General features: G+C 38.6%; 1 protein-coding gene across 4 annotated transcripts in view; it reads right to left on the bottom strand.

Moving 5' to 3' along the window:
* LOC309694328 (myosin IXb) overlaps positions 1-18851 on the bottom strand; it is a 31446-nt gene extending 12595 nt beyond the window's left edge. For 3 of the 4 annotated variants that reach the window (XM_082514338.1, XM_082514340.1, XM_082514339.1), the window contains exons 1-18: positions 18368-18766; positions 17368-18208; positions 10204-10298; positions 9978-10040; positions 9697-9796; positions 6783-6883; positions 5650-5773; positions 5340-5429; positions 4417-4533; positions 4014-4148; positions 3515-3636; positions 1698-1839; positions 1283-1472; positions 1005-1074; positions 668-790; positions 551-590; positions 323-445; positions 65-145 (exon numbers count right to left, since the gene is read on the bottom strand). In XM_082514338.1, coding sequence (XP_082370464.1) covers positions 65-145; positions 323-445; positions 551-590; positions 668-790; positions 1005-1074; positions 1283-1472; positions 1698-1839; positions 3515-3636; positions 4014-4148; positions 4417-4533; positions 5340-5429; positions 5650-5773; positions 6783-6883; positions 9697-9796; positions 9978-10040; positions 10204-10298; positions 17368-18147 — 2496 coding nt within the window. In that variant the 5' untranslated portion in view covers positions 18148-18208; positions 18368-18766. The other variant, XM_082514337.1, reaches the window with a different exon arrangement.
* Positions 18852-19264: the final 413 nt, after the last annotated feature.

Here is a 19264-nt window from a genome sequence, read left to right as displayed (position 1 = left end):
GAAGTTTCTTATTCAGTGAAACATATAAACTTCATAATGATGATGCCACAGATTCACAGATTACCTTTTCAGCATTGGCGCGCACACAGAAAATGAAGAAAGGCTCGGCTTTTGCAATTCTGTCCATCAGAGTTGTGAGTGATGCCTGCAAGAAGCATACAAACAGTGAGCAAGTTTTCATTAAAGTACTTCATCTTAAACGGCAACAGAGTTTTTAAGCCTTTCTGATAGGGTGTCACTTGAGGATATCACCGTTAAGAATGACATAGTATTAAAATGTTTCCACACCAGGGATATTTTAGATGTTATGCTGAAGACAAACCTGGAACTGAGAGCCTACTGTAGAAGGATTTGATTTTCGGTGAGGATGGAAGATGGATTTGCTGGTTAGGTCGTGCCCCGTGAGACCAATAATGTGTCGGAGAGAACGCAAATCAACAAGGTTCTGTTTGATAAAACATAAATATAACTGTGAGCTTCCTGACTCTAAAACAAAATCAAAGACTATTGATAAAGAATCAGTTAACATCCATGAGTTATGAGGCTTTACCTTTGGGATAATCTGCTTCTGTCGACCGCTTTTAGTTCTCCTGCAGAAAACAGACAGAAAGAGGATTATGAAAAACTGTTATATATAATATAACTGTTTAACCAAAAGCAAGCTCACCTTTTCTGCACAGTACAGCAGACGGGCTGGCTGGTTTGGTCGTGACCCATGGCCAAAAAATCAAATACATCAACTGGTCGTTCATCAGAGTGATCAAAGGAGAAATCCAGACTCGTGCTGGTACTGCAAGAATGAGAGAACCTCTTTAACTTTATCAGCACAGAACCGTTCTTATGTTATGTTTTGTTTTTTGCTTATATGACCATGTGAAACTTAACTCACTGGATGTTAAGCTTTTTATTCATCATCCAGTGCTAAACGACATATATCTTGTTGGTGTCTGCATCGAGACCAATTCCCAATATGTGCCATTCATGTACTTGTGTGTTATATTTACCTGGATAGTTGAGTCAAAGTACTCCGGCGCTTATCTAGTATCTCTTTAAAAGACTTCCGCCTTGCAGCAGCTGTGGCGACAGTAAAGCAAGCTAGTTGTACATTATAACAAAAATGAGAAACATTTCACATAAAGAAACTCGACTGTCTTGATAAAGGCTGACAAACTCATTAAGGAAAGAAAGTCAAACAAAGGTGCCAATGTTGTCCTACAAAGGAAATTCACTTTTCTCTCTCTTTTTTTTTTAGATAACTGTCAACCATAACTAAACTACCCACTTAATTCTTCCCGTCGACGTCCCAGGTTCTTGAATACTGTGAGGATGCGGATGGCTGCTCGGAGGACACCCCATCTGAACTGTGCTTCCGGGCTGGAAGCAACCAAGTGATGGATGAAGGAGCGCTCACTGCTCCGTAGAAGTGATATGACATCAGGACGCATGTGTTCTGTGTTTTTCTTTCTGAAGTCCTAATGAATGAGAAATAGTAATGATCAGTACACAACCGTGTGTGGTTCACAGCCTTCGCAGTGTTTACACATGTGTCTGACACTAAAAACTAACAATGCTTCCACAGTTTTCTCTGTGGAGGGAATTAATGATTTACTTGGCTGCAAAGAGTTTTTTTCCCCCACACTTCCTTATCAAACAAGGTTACTGCAAAGCCAAAAAAAAGAAGAAGAATTTTACTCCACCTTGATGTGATATTTAACCCTCCCAGCAAAGTGTTGAATCACAAAAGTTGGCTCTGTGTGTGGAGATGGTTTGAAGTATGGGTTGTCCTGATGCTGCTTCTTTATCTTTACCAGCAGACTCTTGTCTGTGGCCTCGGTGAGGCTGAAGAAACACAGTGAGAAAGAAAAATACATGACATAAGGCACCAGCCTTTTTTGGGCCACGGACCAGTTTATGTCCAACAGTATTTTTACGGACCGGCCTTTAAGGTGTCGCAGATAAATACAACAACAAAAATAACCCAAAAAAGAAGATTTATTGATAACACCCAGGAAAAGACCCAGGAAAACGGAGTTAACGATAAAAAACGCAAAAAAATTTAAATAAATAAATAAAAAATAAAAACACACTAAAAAAAAAGATAAAAAACAATAAAAACCCTGAAGACCTGAAAGCCTCAACTCTTGCAGCCCAGCACCAAACGACTCCTGGGGGTTGGGGACCGCTGACATATGGAATAAATGTACGACTAAACAATGGTAAGACGAGATAAAGGCAACCTCAAAAATAAATAAAAAAAATCATTTCATCCCATAGTGGTTTTTGTTTTTTTTAAACTGACGTTACATAGAGAAATAATTACATTTTAAAAAGAAGAGTTGGCTCTGGCATATTTACTAGACTGACAATACAGAAAGTATACTGTGATGAACTGAATCATCTCTACCTGTTATTAGCTGTGATTTGCCCGAAAAATAATTCAAACTGAATTTTTATTTAACTCCTTTTTAATTTGAGCGTTCATAAAAGATTAATTACAGTCTGTTCTAATGCAAGTGTACTTGATTTTTTTTCTCATTACAGTAACAGGTTACAATCATTTAAATATATAACCATTTGAATACGTGTACAACCTGTTTTAAACCAAAACAAACTTCAATTAATATTAATTACTGAACACTTGAATGAATTTTACTACAATTAAATGAACGCTACACATGAACTACAGCCGCATTAAAAAAACAAAAAAAACAATGATTACACACAGAATTATGTCATGTATATCAATGGTTCTTTCACCAGGTCAAATAAAAGCCCGTCTGAACTTGTTTTTATTGAACTAAAAACTTCTTAAAGTGTGAAGAAAAACAAAAATGAAACAAAACAATCTGAATATGTGCAAAATAAAATTAAAACTGCCCAGAATGTGAGCTGCCTCGCTGGAGGTTTGTGCTCTCGGATACTTCTTTGATTTCAGTATATTTTTGGTAACAAATGAACTGATGCAAAAGGCAAAAAGTTTAACTCGTCTGCTAATACATAACTAAAGTATAAAGTATGTCCTCACCGAAGTTATAATTGTCATTATAGGCTATTCATTAATACAAAATTTCTATTTTAACTACATTACCTTGTAATTAAACAATTAAATAGTTTCAATAATGTAAATTTTATTTGTTTCTTTAACCCCCCCCCAAAATATTAACAAAAACTAAACTAAGATTTCACACTAGTTTTAAAATACATTTTAGCGAAAGTAAAAAAAAAAAATCAAACAAACAAAAAAAAACTAACAAACAATATTTTTTTTAAAAACATGTCATAGTTTATTTTCCCTACACAGCCAGCCTGAGGTGGCTTTAAGTACTGAAACATTTTCTGTGTCTTGACAGTCTAATTAGAGTGTAAAACGAACACCTGAACTAATTAGACATTTTTATGTAACAAAAAAATAATTTCAACAAGCAAATGAACTATGGAAACTGAATTAAAAAAAATATATATATATAGATGAAAATTAAATTAATAAGGTCTACAGTAGTATGAGTTCACTTACTTGCTCTCCTTCTCCAGCAGGTCGAAGAGTCCGATCGACTTCTTGTCGAACAGCTGAACGCAGTCGCTGTTGTTGCTGAACTCGATGTTTTTCCAGACAATGCCCTCTTCCACAAACTCCTCCTGGCATTTATCACAACATATTTACGCAATCATGTCATGTGTTACTGTGAATCAGTCTTCCAAGCTCAAGAATGCCGTTAGTAACACAGTGTTGCAATGATAGTAAAATGAAACTATCCGCAAATTTCAATTTATTGCACATATTCAATTTGTTGTCTGATTGCTCAATGTTCTTTGATTTGAAAGTAAAGAAAAGAGAAAAACAGAAAAAAATGTGGCCATTGAGTGTATGTTGTAAAACATGCCAATATGTGCGTGAAAAGCTGTGAAGAAGAACGTATTTCAGAACTTTCCAGTTAAGCGCACGTGTATGGTGTGTCCAGTTATAATAATGAAAAGAACTTTTTCTTGTTGTAAATGTGTATAAATAAACCTACTTGCTCAAGCCTGAAGATGTTGTGGTTGATGTAACATTGCAGTGTCTCGTTGGCGTAGTTGATGCACAGCTGCTCAAAACTGTTTGACTGGAGGTTTTCAAAGCCAAACATATCCAGGACACCGATGGACAAACACTAAAAACAAAACAGCAATGCAGACAAATTCAAAGGCACCATACTCAAAAGTGTTAATTTATGAGCTAAATATTACACAGACCTGTTCCATTTAAAAAAAAAAAGCACACATATATTAATGGATTTATTTGAATCTAATCGTATAAAAAAAACCAACTAAATGAATCTAAAGTGAAGCAGCCTGGCAGGAATGAATTTGGACATGGAAAAGTAAGGAAAGGCTTTTCATCTCAATTATATCGTTATTATATTGAATCATGCGACTCACTGAGATGGACTCCTCCATGTCTCGTCTGTTCATGGTCGCATGGTTGATGTGAAGGATGATCCAGTCAAACAGAGCGCTGTATAAAGATTGGGCCATGGAGTCTCGCATTGCGACGGCCTGAAAGCACAGGAGCATAACATTACAGTCACATAATATTAGCATCACGAGTGTCAAAACTCATTTTTCAGTGTAAAAAGGGAGTGTTCCCTTTCTACCCTGATGTGTTTACATGCCTCTTCTGTACGGCTTTAACTTGCCTGCTCGTTCCCAGAGTTTGGGAAAAAGCCTCCCCTAATTGCAGTAATAGTAACCAACAGCAAATGATTGCTCATCTTGGAATTGCTGAATCACTAATGTTGTGGTGTCTATACCTTGTTATGGAATGTGATTGAGGCGTGTTTTCAACTGGTACTATGGACGCTGCTAATAAAGTTACACAATTACACACTGAATTCGCGTTTATTATTATAGTTACAAAACACCACAGTTTTTGTCTTGGTCGTATTGTTGTATTTATCTGCTACACATTAAAGGACGGTCCATGAAAATATTGGGGACCGCTGTTTTAGGGGTTTAATTCTATAAAAGTCTATGAGAGAAACAGGGCTCAAGCCCCTTGATCTATAATCTTAGCAACACTTTTCCTCATGAGTTTTGTTTTGTTTTGTAAATCTTGGTTCATGTAAGAATCAGAATGGAGACTAATTTTGGAATTTTTTTTTTCCATACACAGAGTCTAGTCATCTTGATGATGACGCTGAACATGCTGAGGCTTGAGGCTTCCTAAAAAGAAACTAACCAACTACTGAGTGACATCATCTCTCTCTTCTATATAGCTGATGATTAAAATGTGACGTTAATGTAGGAAGAAGGCAATAAAAGTTGACTTGTAAAATTAAAGATCAAGTTAACATTTAAACTACCTCATCTAGCGTGTACGGTAAAGCTATGGTGAAGCTGGCAGTTATCATTTTTCTCTTGATCAAAGTATTCACCAGTGATTCCTCTTCCACCTGGAAATAAAAAGAAATACATAAGTATTGAGGCATTTCTTCAATCTTCTGCAAATGCCACTAAAATTACAGACTGAGACATGTTTATTTACAAACCACACTGACGCAGTTTAGTTTTCATTTTCTCTGGAACTTAACTGGACCCTTTCAAGTGACCATTACAAATGTAGCAGTACGCAGTACACTGCAGTAACACTAAATCGGCTGTTTCTGATCATACCTTCAACAGGTCTGACAGTATAGACAAGACTTCAGGAGGTCCAACCTCCAAACGCGGAGGGTCGTCTGACTGAGTGAATGTGACGTTACCCAAGTGGAGGATGGCGGAGAGGATGGAAAATATGCTGCACATTGGACACAAACACAGTCAGTTAATCTTATCAAATGTATGAACCAAATGTCCACTTTGTCATATAATATCACAGAATTTCAATTTCAATATAATCTGTATCCGTAATATAATCTGTCTATTCATCCTCGTCTGCTTCCTCCCACAGTCCAAAGACCTGAATGGATTGTGGGAGGAGGCTGGAGCACCTGGAGACAACATGCAAAGTCCACACAGATGGATTCAAACCCAAGGGCCTGTCTTGGGGCAGGCACCAGGCCTCCGCCCCTTTAATTAAATAAGTAGAAGAAAATTCATTGGTTTTTTTACTTTTTAAGTGTTCATATTAAAGGTGGTCAGTGTTCCTTAAAACCTCAGATTGCTCTAAATGACACTGGCAACATCTTCAATGTAGTCATCTCAGCAAAACCCACAAAACAAACGTATGAGCTAAATACGGATTACTTAAAACTGTGAACCATGCAAAGTTAATCTAGTTGTGCCCAAGACCAAATGAGACAGCCAAAGGACACACAATTACTTTTACATTACTGTTTAAACTTTTTTCCCCCCCTCAATCTCATCCACACATCACTGATGAACTGGTGGCATATTTAACATTGTTTTGTTGCTCTAAATATATCAGTGCTGCCTTTTGGGACATCCAGTGCTTCACATTATCTTAAAAGAAAAAAAGCTTAAAAGCAAGCTGCATGTGTAAGTCTGCACCTCCTTCAATATATATAAAAAAAAAATCATGACCAAATCTATAAAACCCTTTATTACTACTTTTGTTTTTTAAACTTCCCACCTTTTCAAACTATGAATTGCTGTGGGTGTTTTTTTGTCAGGGAAACCAACCTGAACAGCATACAAACTATGTTGTTTTTGCTTTTCTGCACATGCCTTGTCCCGAGGCTGCCAGGTGCTTTCGGACAAGCTCTGACCTGTTACTGACACTAGTATAGTATAACTTTTATTCTAGTCTGTAGCATTTTAGCTCTTTCTATCATTATCATACATACTGTTTCTTAGTGGAGGGCAGGAACCCAACCATCTCCATAGCTTGATGGAGCCTCTTGTACTCTTGCCCAAGTTTCTCCTCATCGTCTAAAAGCAGGTCTTCCTGTGGAACATGCAGAACACAAATACATGTTAAGCAAAGACAGATGTTTATGGATGTAGTTATATAAGAATCCACACACTGCATCATGCAAGAACATGCAAACTGAGGAATGCACAAACCTGTATGTTTGGTTTAACTCAGTAACGCTGAGATCAAATGCTTTCTGTGTGGATTTTTATGTGCGCATGCACAGGTATAGAGTCTGTATTGCAGTGGGTAACGCTGTTGTTTCCATGTATACTTGTGCACTGGCACGTCTTCATGAGTGAAACTGAGCTGATCATGTTGGACTTGAAATACTGAGCAAAAGTCGCTTTTTCTGATACGTACAAGACTTCAGCAGTGATCGCGTCTTCACAGTGAACGAACTATTAGAGGAAAGAACACGAGAGCAGTGGCAGATGTATACACTGGCAGAATACAAGCTGCTGCACTATGGGCTCAAATTGTGGTAATAAATAATTTGTACTTCTAAATCAAATCAGAATCAGAATCAGAAACAGAAACTTTATTGTCATTGTCATGAGAACAACGAAATTAAGAATGGTCCCCGATCATTGCATCATCCCTAGCAATATCAAAATATAAATAAAACAATAAAATTCAATAAATAAAATAGATAGAATACTTAAAATACTAATAAGATATAACAGTAAAACATTCACATACATTCCCACACACATGCTTCAGACCGTGCATAGATTAACACAAGAGTGGCGTGATGGACATTTTTTTGTAGTATTCAGATGTGTTATTGCAGTTGGATAACAGCTGTGTTTGAGTCTATTAGTCCTTGCTCTGATTGCCCTGTACCGTCTGCCTGAGGGCAACAGTTCGAACAGGGAGTGGCCAGGATGTGAGGTGTCTTTTATGATGTTTTGGGCCTTTTTAAAACAGTGGGCGTTGTGTAGAACTTCCAGTGTGGGGAGAGGGCAGCCAGTGATCTTTTGGGCGGTGTTAATGATCCCTTGGAGTGCTTTCCTCTGAGCCCCTGTGCAGCTAGTGTACCAGATGCATATGCAGTAAGTTAGAACACTCTCAATGGTGGCTCTGTAGAAGGACACCAGCAGTCTCTGTGTGATGTTATTCCTCCTGAGAATTCTCAGGAAGTACAGTCTCTGTTGGGCCAAATGCGTATTTGTGAACTGAGTTTTGTAACCTTGTAAACCAAAATATCTGAAAATTTGATGTTTGTGCATCTTTAGATGAGAATTTGTGTGCGTGTAAAAAAGATTTTTGTTTGTAAAAAATATTTACACAACTTTAAAAATTTTTCGTTAAGGTCGCACAGGTTGCACACAGAAAGCAAAAAACTACCTGTAAAACTCTGCGCTCAAGTCCCTTTGCTTGTGTGCAAGTTTAGAGTTACAAGTACAAATTTTGACCAGATTTTTCTTCCTTTCATCTTATTGGTCAATGTCATGTCATGGGTTTGGCTGTTGGAGAGGTCCTTTACTGAGCTTCAGGTCCTGGAAGAATAAATGCCCTTTTACATGCCAGCCCAGCATTTCCTTTCATCACCACGAAGGAAAACAGTCTGCGCATGTCTGAGTGTACAAGCACTCTTTTCAGGTGGTTAAACTGTAATTTTAGTTAAATCTACATCTATAAACAGGGAGACAATGGTAAAAGAGTCAGTGAAAAATAAACAAACATGCCAGACTTGTTCTTAAGTCCTGCATTTAATAATGTAATTTAGTGGAGAAGCACAGGCAGTGTATCAGTTAAAAGTGCAGTTTTTCAGCTTTACGTGAACAGATGTTTATTTCCTGTACAGCAGCTGCATAATGAACAACCTCAGGTAAAGCATACATACACATCTACACTGACACAACATTTATGTTTATCGTTGGCCAGCAGGTTCAAGTCCCTTCACTGTCTGGTTCTTAAACGACAATTCACTACGGCTGGTGTCTCTAGCTTAACATGTCTCAAAACAGAATCGCCATTACCCAGCGTTTGTTCCTCAGTGGGTGTGTCGCCACGAGAGGAAAAACAATTAGAGACATGAACAGGTTGGTGGTGTACCAGGGGCTCTTTTTAGGGTTATGGTTCCTCTTCATCCTCACATAGAAGGCATGTTTTCAGCCCCTACAGATAGCTATTGCTGTTGTTGCTATAGAAATGAAACTGAATTGGATTACTTTTACTCCAGTTTGTAGCATTGCAGTTACTGTTGCATTGTGTGGTGACATAGTATGAGTCAATGTTGCCACAAAATCCAGTCACCTTCCTTTCAAGGCATGGGCTGCTGGCTATGACACACGACAGATGAATGTCACATGACTATAATAAGGAAAACATATAAAAACAAATGTTTACCATCATTAAAATATAAAAGCTGCTAAAAAATAAAAAAATATAAATGGGAATATCAATTTTCCCTGGTTGATGCAATAAACAGGAGACACTCTTATCAGGTGGTTAACCTGTAATTTCAGTTAAATCTACATCTATAAACAGGGAGACGAGGGTAAAAGAGTCAGTGAGAAAAGTAACGAACATGTCAGACACGTTCTTAGGTCCTCCATATAGTAATATTATTTGGAGGAAAAGCATGTGTGGTGTTAAGTGCAATTAAAGTGTAGTTTTTTTTTTTAGCTTCATGTGAATATCTGTTTATTAATTATACTGCAGCTGCTTTCACAGGCTTCTCTTTACTTCCAAGAAGTTTCAAGACCCTGTAGGTCTGTTTCCATAAAACATATCTCGCTGGTTTTCACGCATTTGATAACGTTATATATGGCATGTATTTAAGCTGGTCTTCCACTTTCTCTCTCACTGCTGCTGTAAAGCCTGTGGATCAAAGGTACCTGTTTGAGGTAGAGATAATCCTGTGGCTTTAGAAGATGTAGCTCCTCCTGCTCGTCTTTGGACGCGCCCATCAGCAGATAGTAGAACACATGGAAGTTTCTGCAGGAGAAGCAATTTTCACTTCAACTTTCCCAATGACTCAGCGCTTTTATTGGGCTATGGTAGACATAAGGTTTCTTGTACAAACTGGGGAGTGGTGTGAACATGATTATTGCCAGAAGAGATTTTCTAAAAATTGCACATGTTTGAATCTTGTATTCTATTTGAGTCTTATTTATACCTCTCACTCTTATCTCTGGTCACCACGCGGCATTTTTCCAGTAGGTACTTTTCAATAACGGCCCTGAACGAGAGACAAAGGAAGAGAACGTCAACAAAACCCATGAAGCTGCAATTGTTCTTTTGTGACACTGGAAGAAAAACTACTATGAAACAAACGGTTAACTTTGAAGAGACACGACTCAATCAGAGGTGGTCCATGAGAAAAACAATAAAGGGCGCTTTACCCTCTGATGACACCACTTTCCAGGTAGTTGAGCTGGATGAACTTCCCAAAGCGACTGGAGTTGTTATTCTTTGTGGTCTTGGCGTTGCCAAAGGCCTGTTTAAAACATAAAGAACATCAGTTTTCAGTAAAATAAACAGACTAATTCATCGGCATGTTTTCCACAAACACTGGCACCCAAACACAGTAAATGTAGGTTTGTGGATGGCAGATTACTGTTACCATTAGTCGGTTTTATGTAATGACATGGATAGAGTTGGTGTAAATGAGTTGTGCTTCAGTGCACATCTTATAAATCAGGAGTGAACACAAAAAGGAAAGCAAAAAAGCACCTTCACTTTATAAACTGTTTTTGTGTTTTCTGCAGATATTTAACCTGTTTTGCTCAGAGAGGTCGCTAACAGCTGTTCATCTCTATTACAAGCAGGAGCACTGAGAACAGAAGCTCATTGAAATTGTGTTTTGCTCATGAGTTCATAAAAACTAAAACAAAAAAGAGAAAGAAAAGAGATTTGCTGTCATTTAAGGCCCAGTTCCTTCTTTGTTGGCTGGTATTTTCTGCCTGCTGTTGCTCAACCTCACAAATGTTTATTCAAAAACTAAAACCTATCAGCTAAGCGCTGATTAATGCATCCTTTTAAAATTCTCAACATCAGCTGGTTCTTATACCACCGTCTTTTTGTCTTTTATATTTGTTATCAATTAAACTAAGATTTATTTCCCTTCCTTGAATGAATTTTATGACCACTGTCACGGTTATCAGGTCTCTTCTTAGTCCCGCTATTAAAAGTCTCAGATAAAGGCCCATAATTGTTTGTCACTTAATAGATGCTGCTGACTCATCCATGCCAACCATCTAAAGCTTGCATGCATGTGCGACAGAGTGAGACGCACATGGATTCTGTCTACCAAACGGTCCAATTTGTCCCCCCAGATTATTTGAAAACTTTCTAAAAAGGAAAGCAAAGTTTTGGGGGCTGCTCATTTAAGCCAAATCAGAGCACTTATGTCAGTTTGACTGTTTTAAAGACAAAGTCACCACCCTGCCACTGAAGTAAGGATGATAAATTGTCTGTGTCACTGTATTTTTAGCATGATGACTGTGAGATTAAAAAGTCATGACTCAATTGCTCTTTCTTAGGAACCTCAGGCTGTTCAGGTTTTGTTGTAATGGGCGATGTTTACGGGAATTGATTACGCTTCTTCACACTCAAAGAAAGGTAATTGTCTGCATTTTTTTGGGTAGTGATTAAATAGTTTTTCCTAATCAGGCCCAGGTGCTAAACTAACACCCCTTCTTTATCTGCTCGGCTGACGGTCATGTCCTAACAGGTCAGAGCAGCGGTGCAGATACGCACACGGCTCTGATCACATGCCAGGAGGAACAACTTTAAAAATCACTGAAAAGTTCTCAAAATTACACCCATGTAAATTTCGACAGACTATCAAATTTCCTTTTAAATTTCAGATGAATCAATTTCACATAAAGAATAAAGGCAACTAAATAATGTTGGTGGATGCAGCTGGGAAAAAATAAAAGGTATGTGGAGAGACAAAAAGATAGCTGGTATGCAGTATAAAGTATAAATAAAAAGACTTTATACTGGGATCAAGACTCAGTGTAACGAGCAGCTCCCTCAAACACGGGTAACAATTTTAACTTAACCATCACAACACTGACAAACGCAGATGGTGTAAAGAAAACCAGAACAAAAATCACAGTCATCACAGTAAACCACCAATCTGTGAACATAACAAAGACCAGGTATTCTTCCTCTCCCATCCTCAATCACATGCTGGAAATGTGCACTCACTCGTCAAAACTCAGAGAACCCATGATATGCAGAAAAAAGATGGAGGTCCTTTATAGACCCAAAGATAATGGAGGTACTAATTCAGGTAGATATGTAGATGCTTGTGAGGTTGGTCTCTATGAATTAGCCTTGAGAAAAAGCAATTACCATAGTGGGAAATACCAGAAGTGAAAGAAGTTATAATGGGGAACTTTTTTTTTCACATTGAGGACATGCAAATGTAAAAAATAAGCTGTTTTCTATTCTTCATGAAAGAAGAAGAAGAAAATTTCAGTGATAAATTTTAATATATTTTATAGTTTATTATTTTTCAAGCAGTGCTAAGATTATGAAACAGGTTTTAAATGCCATGTCGTGTTATCTGTTCTGGTCCTTTTCAAAGAAAGTTCATGGTAAATTGGGCCGGCTCACTGTTGGACCGACTATCAGCCCATTCACAATTTAAAGCAGTATTACCAAAACCAGCAAGAACTGTAACTAAAGTTATCTGAATACAGAAGACAGTTGATGGAGACAGGATGTATATGTGCTGTGTGAATATGAGTGCAAAGTATAAATACGTAAATGGGACATGCAGTGATATAATGAAATAGAAATTATACTGGAGAATACGTTATGTCTGTAGAGTGATTATGCATTGACTCTAATGCAGGTGTTTTTTTTAAAAAAAATTTCTTATTGTTGTGTCTATGAAACTCAATGCTGCTTGTGTAAGAGGAACCTGCTTCTTTCATGTTTATGTGCCGTGGCTGTTGGATGGTGTGTGTACAGATCCCAGGTAGATCAGCTTAGACTGAAGCTGATGGAGATCCTGATTAAAAACAAAAAAATTGGAAATGAAATTATAATTGATGACAATAAAAATAAAGTTGCTAATACACAAAAAAATGTGGCATTAATGTCAAAAAATTCCTCCGATTTTGGAGTAGTTATTTTGTTCTTTCATTAAATTTTGTGGTTCTCCAGCTTGTGTGCAGACAGTCTGCGACACCTTTCACCGCTGATTTGAATATGAATATTATATCAACAGCAGCAATGTTCTGTCTTGTTTTATTTGACTAATGCATTTGCATAATACAGTACTGTTTGACTTATTTGTTCTGTTAGCAAACTAATATACGTAATCACACTAACTAAAGCAAAAAGAAAGAAAAAAAGAAAAAAGAAAAGTGTGGTAGAGGATGGTTATATGTAAAAGAATAAAAAAAAAATCACCTAGCATGTTGCTTTAAGCTTGTATGATTTGGCTTTTGACAGTACAGGTGAGAGGTTACTGTCATGACAATAAAAAAATGGTTTGGTGCTTTTATTGCTATAGGTACATAAATGCTATCATGCTGATAATATAATCATAATGCTAGGTGATTGCTAGGCAACACAATGACATGATAATGTCTGATATAGTTAATAACCATCAGGGGCCTGAGATACATTTTTGTCACGTTTGATTGTCCTAGACCAAGACTTGGGCAAAGAAACAAACACTGAGACAGACAGACACGTTCATCATGTAAAATACATCAAGCACATCATCTAAACGCTCTCGAAATCCTGCTCATTTAACTTCTCCTTTTTTGGGGGCCAATTCCCACACTAGGAATGGTTGGCTTAGCTCATGTTTACCAGTGAACACCTAAATGTCGCAGTTGCTGACTTGCAAATCAAAATAAGTAATGGAACTGGTGCCAAATGGACTGTGGAATGCTGAAGGCGGAAAAGGGGAAAATGGGACAGAGAACAGCTTCAAATAATCTGTAATCTCCTTCGATATGTCGACTTGTGAAAATCCATGATCCACGGATTAAACTAACCAGGGGCATGGATTGAAAGAGTGCCTTTATTAGAGAGCAGAGGGATACAGAGAGAGAGAAAAGTGATTTATACTTTGTTCTTTATGTTTAGCAGCAGGCCTGCCCAAGCACGTTCTGACACGTTCCTGTTTCTTTTCTCTACTCTGTTTCATTCCCTTCAAGACAACACCCTGCAAATCCTCCCAGTGGAGCTCAGCAATCTCATTCCTGATCACCAATACCTACCCAATCAATCATTCACCATTTCTGGATAATGCAAGGTGTCGTCATCTGCGGACTAAAGACTGCAAATAGTCTGAAGTCAGTAGCCGTTTCCTAGCATCAGAAAGATCAAAGCTAGGTGTACTTTCCACTACGTGCCAACAACAGTTGAGATAACACTGAAAGTTACAGGGAAAAAACAGAAGGCCCAATATTTTCAGATTTTAGATAAAAAGGAACAAGTCTTGAGGCGTGACTCATGCATACAAGGAAATCCCAGTGGCTTAACTACACGACAAATCGGCGATTCCCCATAAGCTTTTTGGGAACAGAGCACAACACACTATAAAAGGAGGTAAAGCTCAGCTAACAGGAAAAATATTTATGCTGCAACCTGTTGGAAGGAGAAACTCGCTCAACTTGTTTAGAGCGAAGAAGAATCCATATTTAGCAACTGTCCAGTGAAAAGCTGGTCCTTTGGGATTGTGTTTGCATGTGGGTGTGTGAATGTATGTGTGCGTGCATAATCGGAAACAAAGTGGGATGATATCCTTTGTATGAGGTTAGTTGCTGTACCAACAGAGAGATAAAGCCTGTACATAAACTCAAACAGAGCATTCTTACACATTTTGGTAGCTGGGAGAGATTTAAGCAAATCTCTGTCACCAAGTCAGCGAACTCCTCTCAGTCCTTGAGCAAATACAACACACACTTAGATAAGTTTAAAAGAGGAAAAGCATCTGGCCTAGTTTCATGTCTGCTCTCTGTCATGCACTGTGCAATTGTGCAACAGGCAAATGAAACAGAAAGCAAGTGGGAAATGTGTCGTTACTCATTTACACGGACACTGTAGCATGACGATGGTGTGATAGAAACAACACAGACTACAGTGAAACTACAGCGGTGGGTAAAAAACAAAAACAAAAAAAGAAGTGGGAATTCCCAGCCGGCAGACTTTGCTTTACTTTCTGGTGCCTTCAGATTTTGGGAAATTGTTTGAGCTTCATGTAAATCCTGATGTGAGATGTCATGATGTCCTGATGTGAGACATGTTTGCAAAACAAATAGATCACAAACAAAAAAAGCAAAGCTCATTTGTTTTCCTATTCTAATGTGATGGTATTAATAGCTCTTCAGAGCTTTTCACTAGTAAATGATTACAGGAGCTTCCTTTAGAGCTGAATTTTTTTTGTGGTTTTTCTTGATTAAGCTGAGGTTTCTGCTGCAGGAAGTTACTAGTCAGTGGTTTCACTATTTGGAACATTCTGCATTTCATTTGCATGTCTAAAAAAGGATAAGAAAACAAAAATCACCCTCATCTATCAGAAAACTCATATCAGCACAAGTCAGACCTCAGCTTGAAGCAATCTTTCTGCTTTAGTCACGTCACTCACAGCAGCAGAATCAAATGATCAACATTAGTCTGCTAGTGAGATGACATAATCACTCTGTAAAAACCAAAATTGTCAAACTTGCAGGCCTGCAAATGCTTGATTATGCTGCAAGCTGAGGTGAAACTTGAACAAATAGCACAAAAACTGAAAAGTCGACATCTATTGGTGCCTGCGATAGTCTGCTAGCTACCAAACCAATCACAGAAGTTTTCAGTGAAGCACCCCTTTGTCCTCCAATTTCACTTTGCAACTGCCAGGAACCACTTCCCAACTGGTTACAAAATCAATCAAAATCATTGACGACCAATTATTTTAGTAGTCGACGCGTCGTTTGAAGCTTTGTAAGATCCGAAAGCAGTAGGATAAACGTCAAACAGACAACTGATTTAACAGAAGTGTGAGATGATCGAGAATTTACTCCAACGTCCTGTTACATTTTGGATAGCAAGGAGTAGCTGGCTGACTTTATTAAACTCAACCGAGACAATCTGCTAATTTCATTAAAAGTTTAATAAACGATCATCTTGTCTTTATTTTTAGTTAGCACATACCTTAAACTGTAAGCTAATGATAGTTATATAAGAGAAGATGCATGCTGGTGCAATAAGATGTATGTTTTACGCATTATCTGATTAGTTGACTAATCGCAAAAATGATGGGTGACTAGTCGACTATCAAAATAATCGTGTGTGGCAGCCCTACTCCACAGTGTAGCAGCTAACACATTCGGATAATATACAAGAAATCTTGGTTTGAGACCGGGAGAAAACACAAATCCCTGTATCGTGGACATGTTAGAAAGGGCACCCAGTGTGAAAATCTGTGCCAAATAACACTTGGTGAATGCGGGCATTTAGTTACACGTGAAACGGACTCCACACAGAGGAATCAGGAACCCCAGGTAAACCACGCTGAGCCACTCTCTTTGGTGACAGTGCTAACCACTACACCACCATCAATGGCAAAAATGCCATTGATCTGAAGGTTTTATGACTTTACAGTTTACAAACCACAGTGCAATGTAGTCTAATGAAAGTAGTGTCAAGCTGTATAGATTTAACCGTTTCCCCACATTTGTTAAGACATTCCATGCTGTTAATCCGTCTGATGTCTGGTGTATAGCTGCAGCTTTCTAAGGGCTTGGCCATGGCCCAGGTGGAGGTTTTGAATGTACTTTTTTTTGCACTTCTTTTATCTTTTTTATTTAGTGTATGTTACAGTGGTTTTACTGGTTTGCCCCACTGTACCGTCAGCTCAAGCAATGTGTGACCCATAAACTAAAACAAGTTTGACACACCTGTTTGAAAAATTAACCAAAACTAATATGTTTCAACAAAACTTAAAATGTTATTTGGGGTTTGCAGTATGTGCTGGTGAAGAAAAAAAAGAGGGAGAGAAAGAGAGAAAATTGGGGTTACAGGTAGAAATACTGAAAATATGTTTTCAGTAAAAGAAAGAAAAAAAAAAACCCAGAGAGGTAGATGGGTGTGCTGCTATCTGCAAGATCTAAAATCTAAAGTGATAATTTCTCATACCAGGAAATCACCTCTCTTTTAAAGAAAAGGTTGAGTGTTTTGTCAAATGTCACAAAGCAAGAACTGATTTTTTTCAATCGTGGGTTTAGCTCATTCAGTTTGCAGTGATATTTAACAGGTAATAGAGACGCTGTGAAAAATGTTTGTGGCAGTTGGAATCAGTCGACTTGGTGAACTGTTTTGGTGACTCAGGAGGCAACAATGTGAATTCTTCAGTGTTTCTACACCTAAATGATAACAATCGAAGGTGATTTTTATCAGATGTTGTGCTATGTGAGAAGCTCTGGTATCTTGTTGCCTCTGCCTCTTTTGAGGGGGGGCAAACTCTGGACTGCTCCAACTTTTATTTTGAATTTTTTTTTTTTTTTTTACATCAGTGGTTTGAGCAGCATCACATAACAGTGACCTACCTCCAACACCGGCCCGGACCCGAGGATGGTCCTTTCCAGCCCGCTGGAGTACATGTTCTGGCTGAGTGAAGTCAAGCAATGAATGAGATAACTGCTGCTTTCAGTCTTCCCTGAGCCACTCTCACCAGTTATCACAATACACTGGTTAGCCTGCCTGTTCAGCATAGCGCGGAAGGTCACGTCGGCGATGGCAAAAATGTGAGGACTCAGTTTTCCCAGTGGCTGGTTCTCGTACATTTTGACGTACATGGGGTTGTAGTAAACAGGCAGGAACTTATTGGGATTGATGGCGATGAGGATCTTGTTGGCGTAGGTGTAGATTTTGTGCTTGTAGAAGCGTTGGCGTAAAACCTCCAGAACATTCTCCTCGGTCAGTGTGGAGAGGCTGCAGAGGTCATCACACTCCCCTGTGCAGATCTCTGTTCTGCACCCTCCATTGTTGACCTGCTGCTGCTGCAGGATGAAGTAGTACCCTTTGCTCTGAGGGTGCCACTTCTGCACCTCTCTGGGCCACAGCAGGACTCGCTCCAAAGGGGAGTCCCCTGCCTCCAGCGGCCTCTCCTTTCCCCCGCTCTTCCTCACCTCCAGCAGGTCGTATGCCTGGTTGGGGTCCAGGTCCAGAGTAACCACAGCATTGTGGATGACCAACGCCACGGTGTCCCCAACACTGATCTGCAGGGGACAGTAGGCAGCTGTGTCATACGACACCCTGGGGTAAATCTGCACAACACGGGCCTCTTCATCATACTCTAGGGCCCCAGATCCATCTGTAGTGCTCATCCTGACAGTCAGAGACAGTCCTCAGCATAACTCACTGCTCCAAAACCTCAGCAGGGGTCCGCTGTGTAAGCACACACACACACACACACACACACTTAAAATCAGGAAAAGAAGGACAAACAGCAGTGTTTAAGTTCCCACTATTCCCATCTAAATTCCCAAGTAAACAGCCGCACAGGTAAACAGCACTAAAGAATTAAAATACCAAAACGAGCCTCACCTTTTGAGCAAAACCTCTCATTTCATCTTTTAAAAGCAGAAAAGGCGCTGAGAGCCGCGGGAAGACGAAGATCTCTGCACCTCCGTTTGGCGCTAACCGACTCCTAACACACTACTTTTAAGGAGGAATAAATAAACAAACAAAAAAACTACCTTCACCTGAGTGTTAAAGTAAAAGCGAGCCAAGAAACTGTTAAGAGAGACTTTCAAATGAAGACAGAATAATTTCCCAGCAGGTCGGCGTCGTCCTTCCTCCTAGAAATCACAACTTCGTTCAGAAACTCAGGATTTACGTCTCCGCGTCGTCCTGGTCCGAAAGTTAGGTTAACGTTACTTCCTACATTTCTACACACACACACACACACACGAACAGCAACACGCCCGTCGATGTTTTCGTACGTCACTGACCTGTAAAATATTTATCTTTGAATAACAGCAAAGAAACAAAAGCATCACCAAATAAAGAAAGAAAGAAAACCACAGAAGAAGTTACGTTAACAGACTGAATGAGAACTTTAATTGCTCCAATTTGTGTGCACAGGTGAGCGTGGGGTTTCAGCTCCACCTAGTGGAGAATTGGAGTATTACAACCAACTAACACCACTTTTTAAATGTATTTTTAAAACCAGTAACCAATCATATCTACTGTATTTACACTCCTTATTGTCTTTTACAGAATGTTTCTGTTTTCACTTGGATTAGGAAATCACTAACACATTTCATTAATGCCATCTGTACGTGTCTAGTCCTAAAATAATTTTAATATTCTTTTCACATTAAATAAAAAAAACCAAAAAACTTTTTACATTATGCCATCAACATACCTATCACTGCTCCTTATTTACCTGCTCAGGCCCTTAAAAATCAAATTTCTTTTAAAAAAACTTTCTGAAGCACA

This window comes from Aulonocara stuartgranti (assembly GCF_965226115.1).
Source record: "Aulonocara stuartgranti genome assembly, chromosome: 18".
Lineage (NCBI taxonomy): Eukaryota > Metazoa > Chordata > Actinopteri > Cichliformes > Cichlidae > Aulonocara > Aulonocara stuartgranti.
This window is presented reverse-complemented; position numbering and strand designations above follow the sequence as displayed.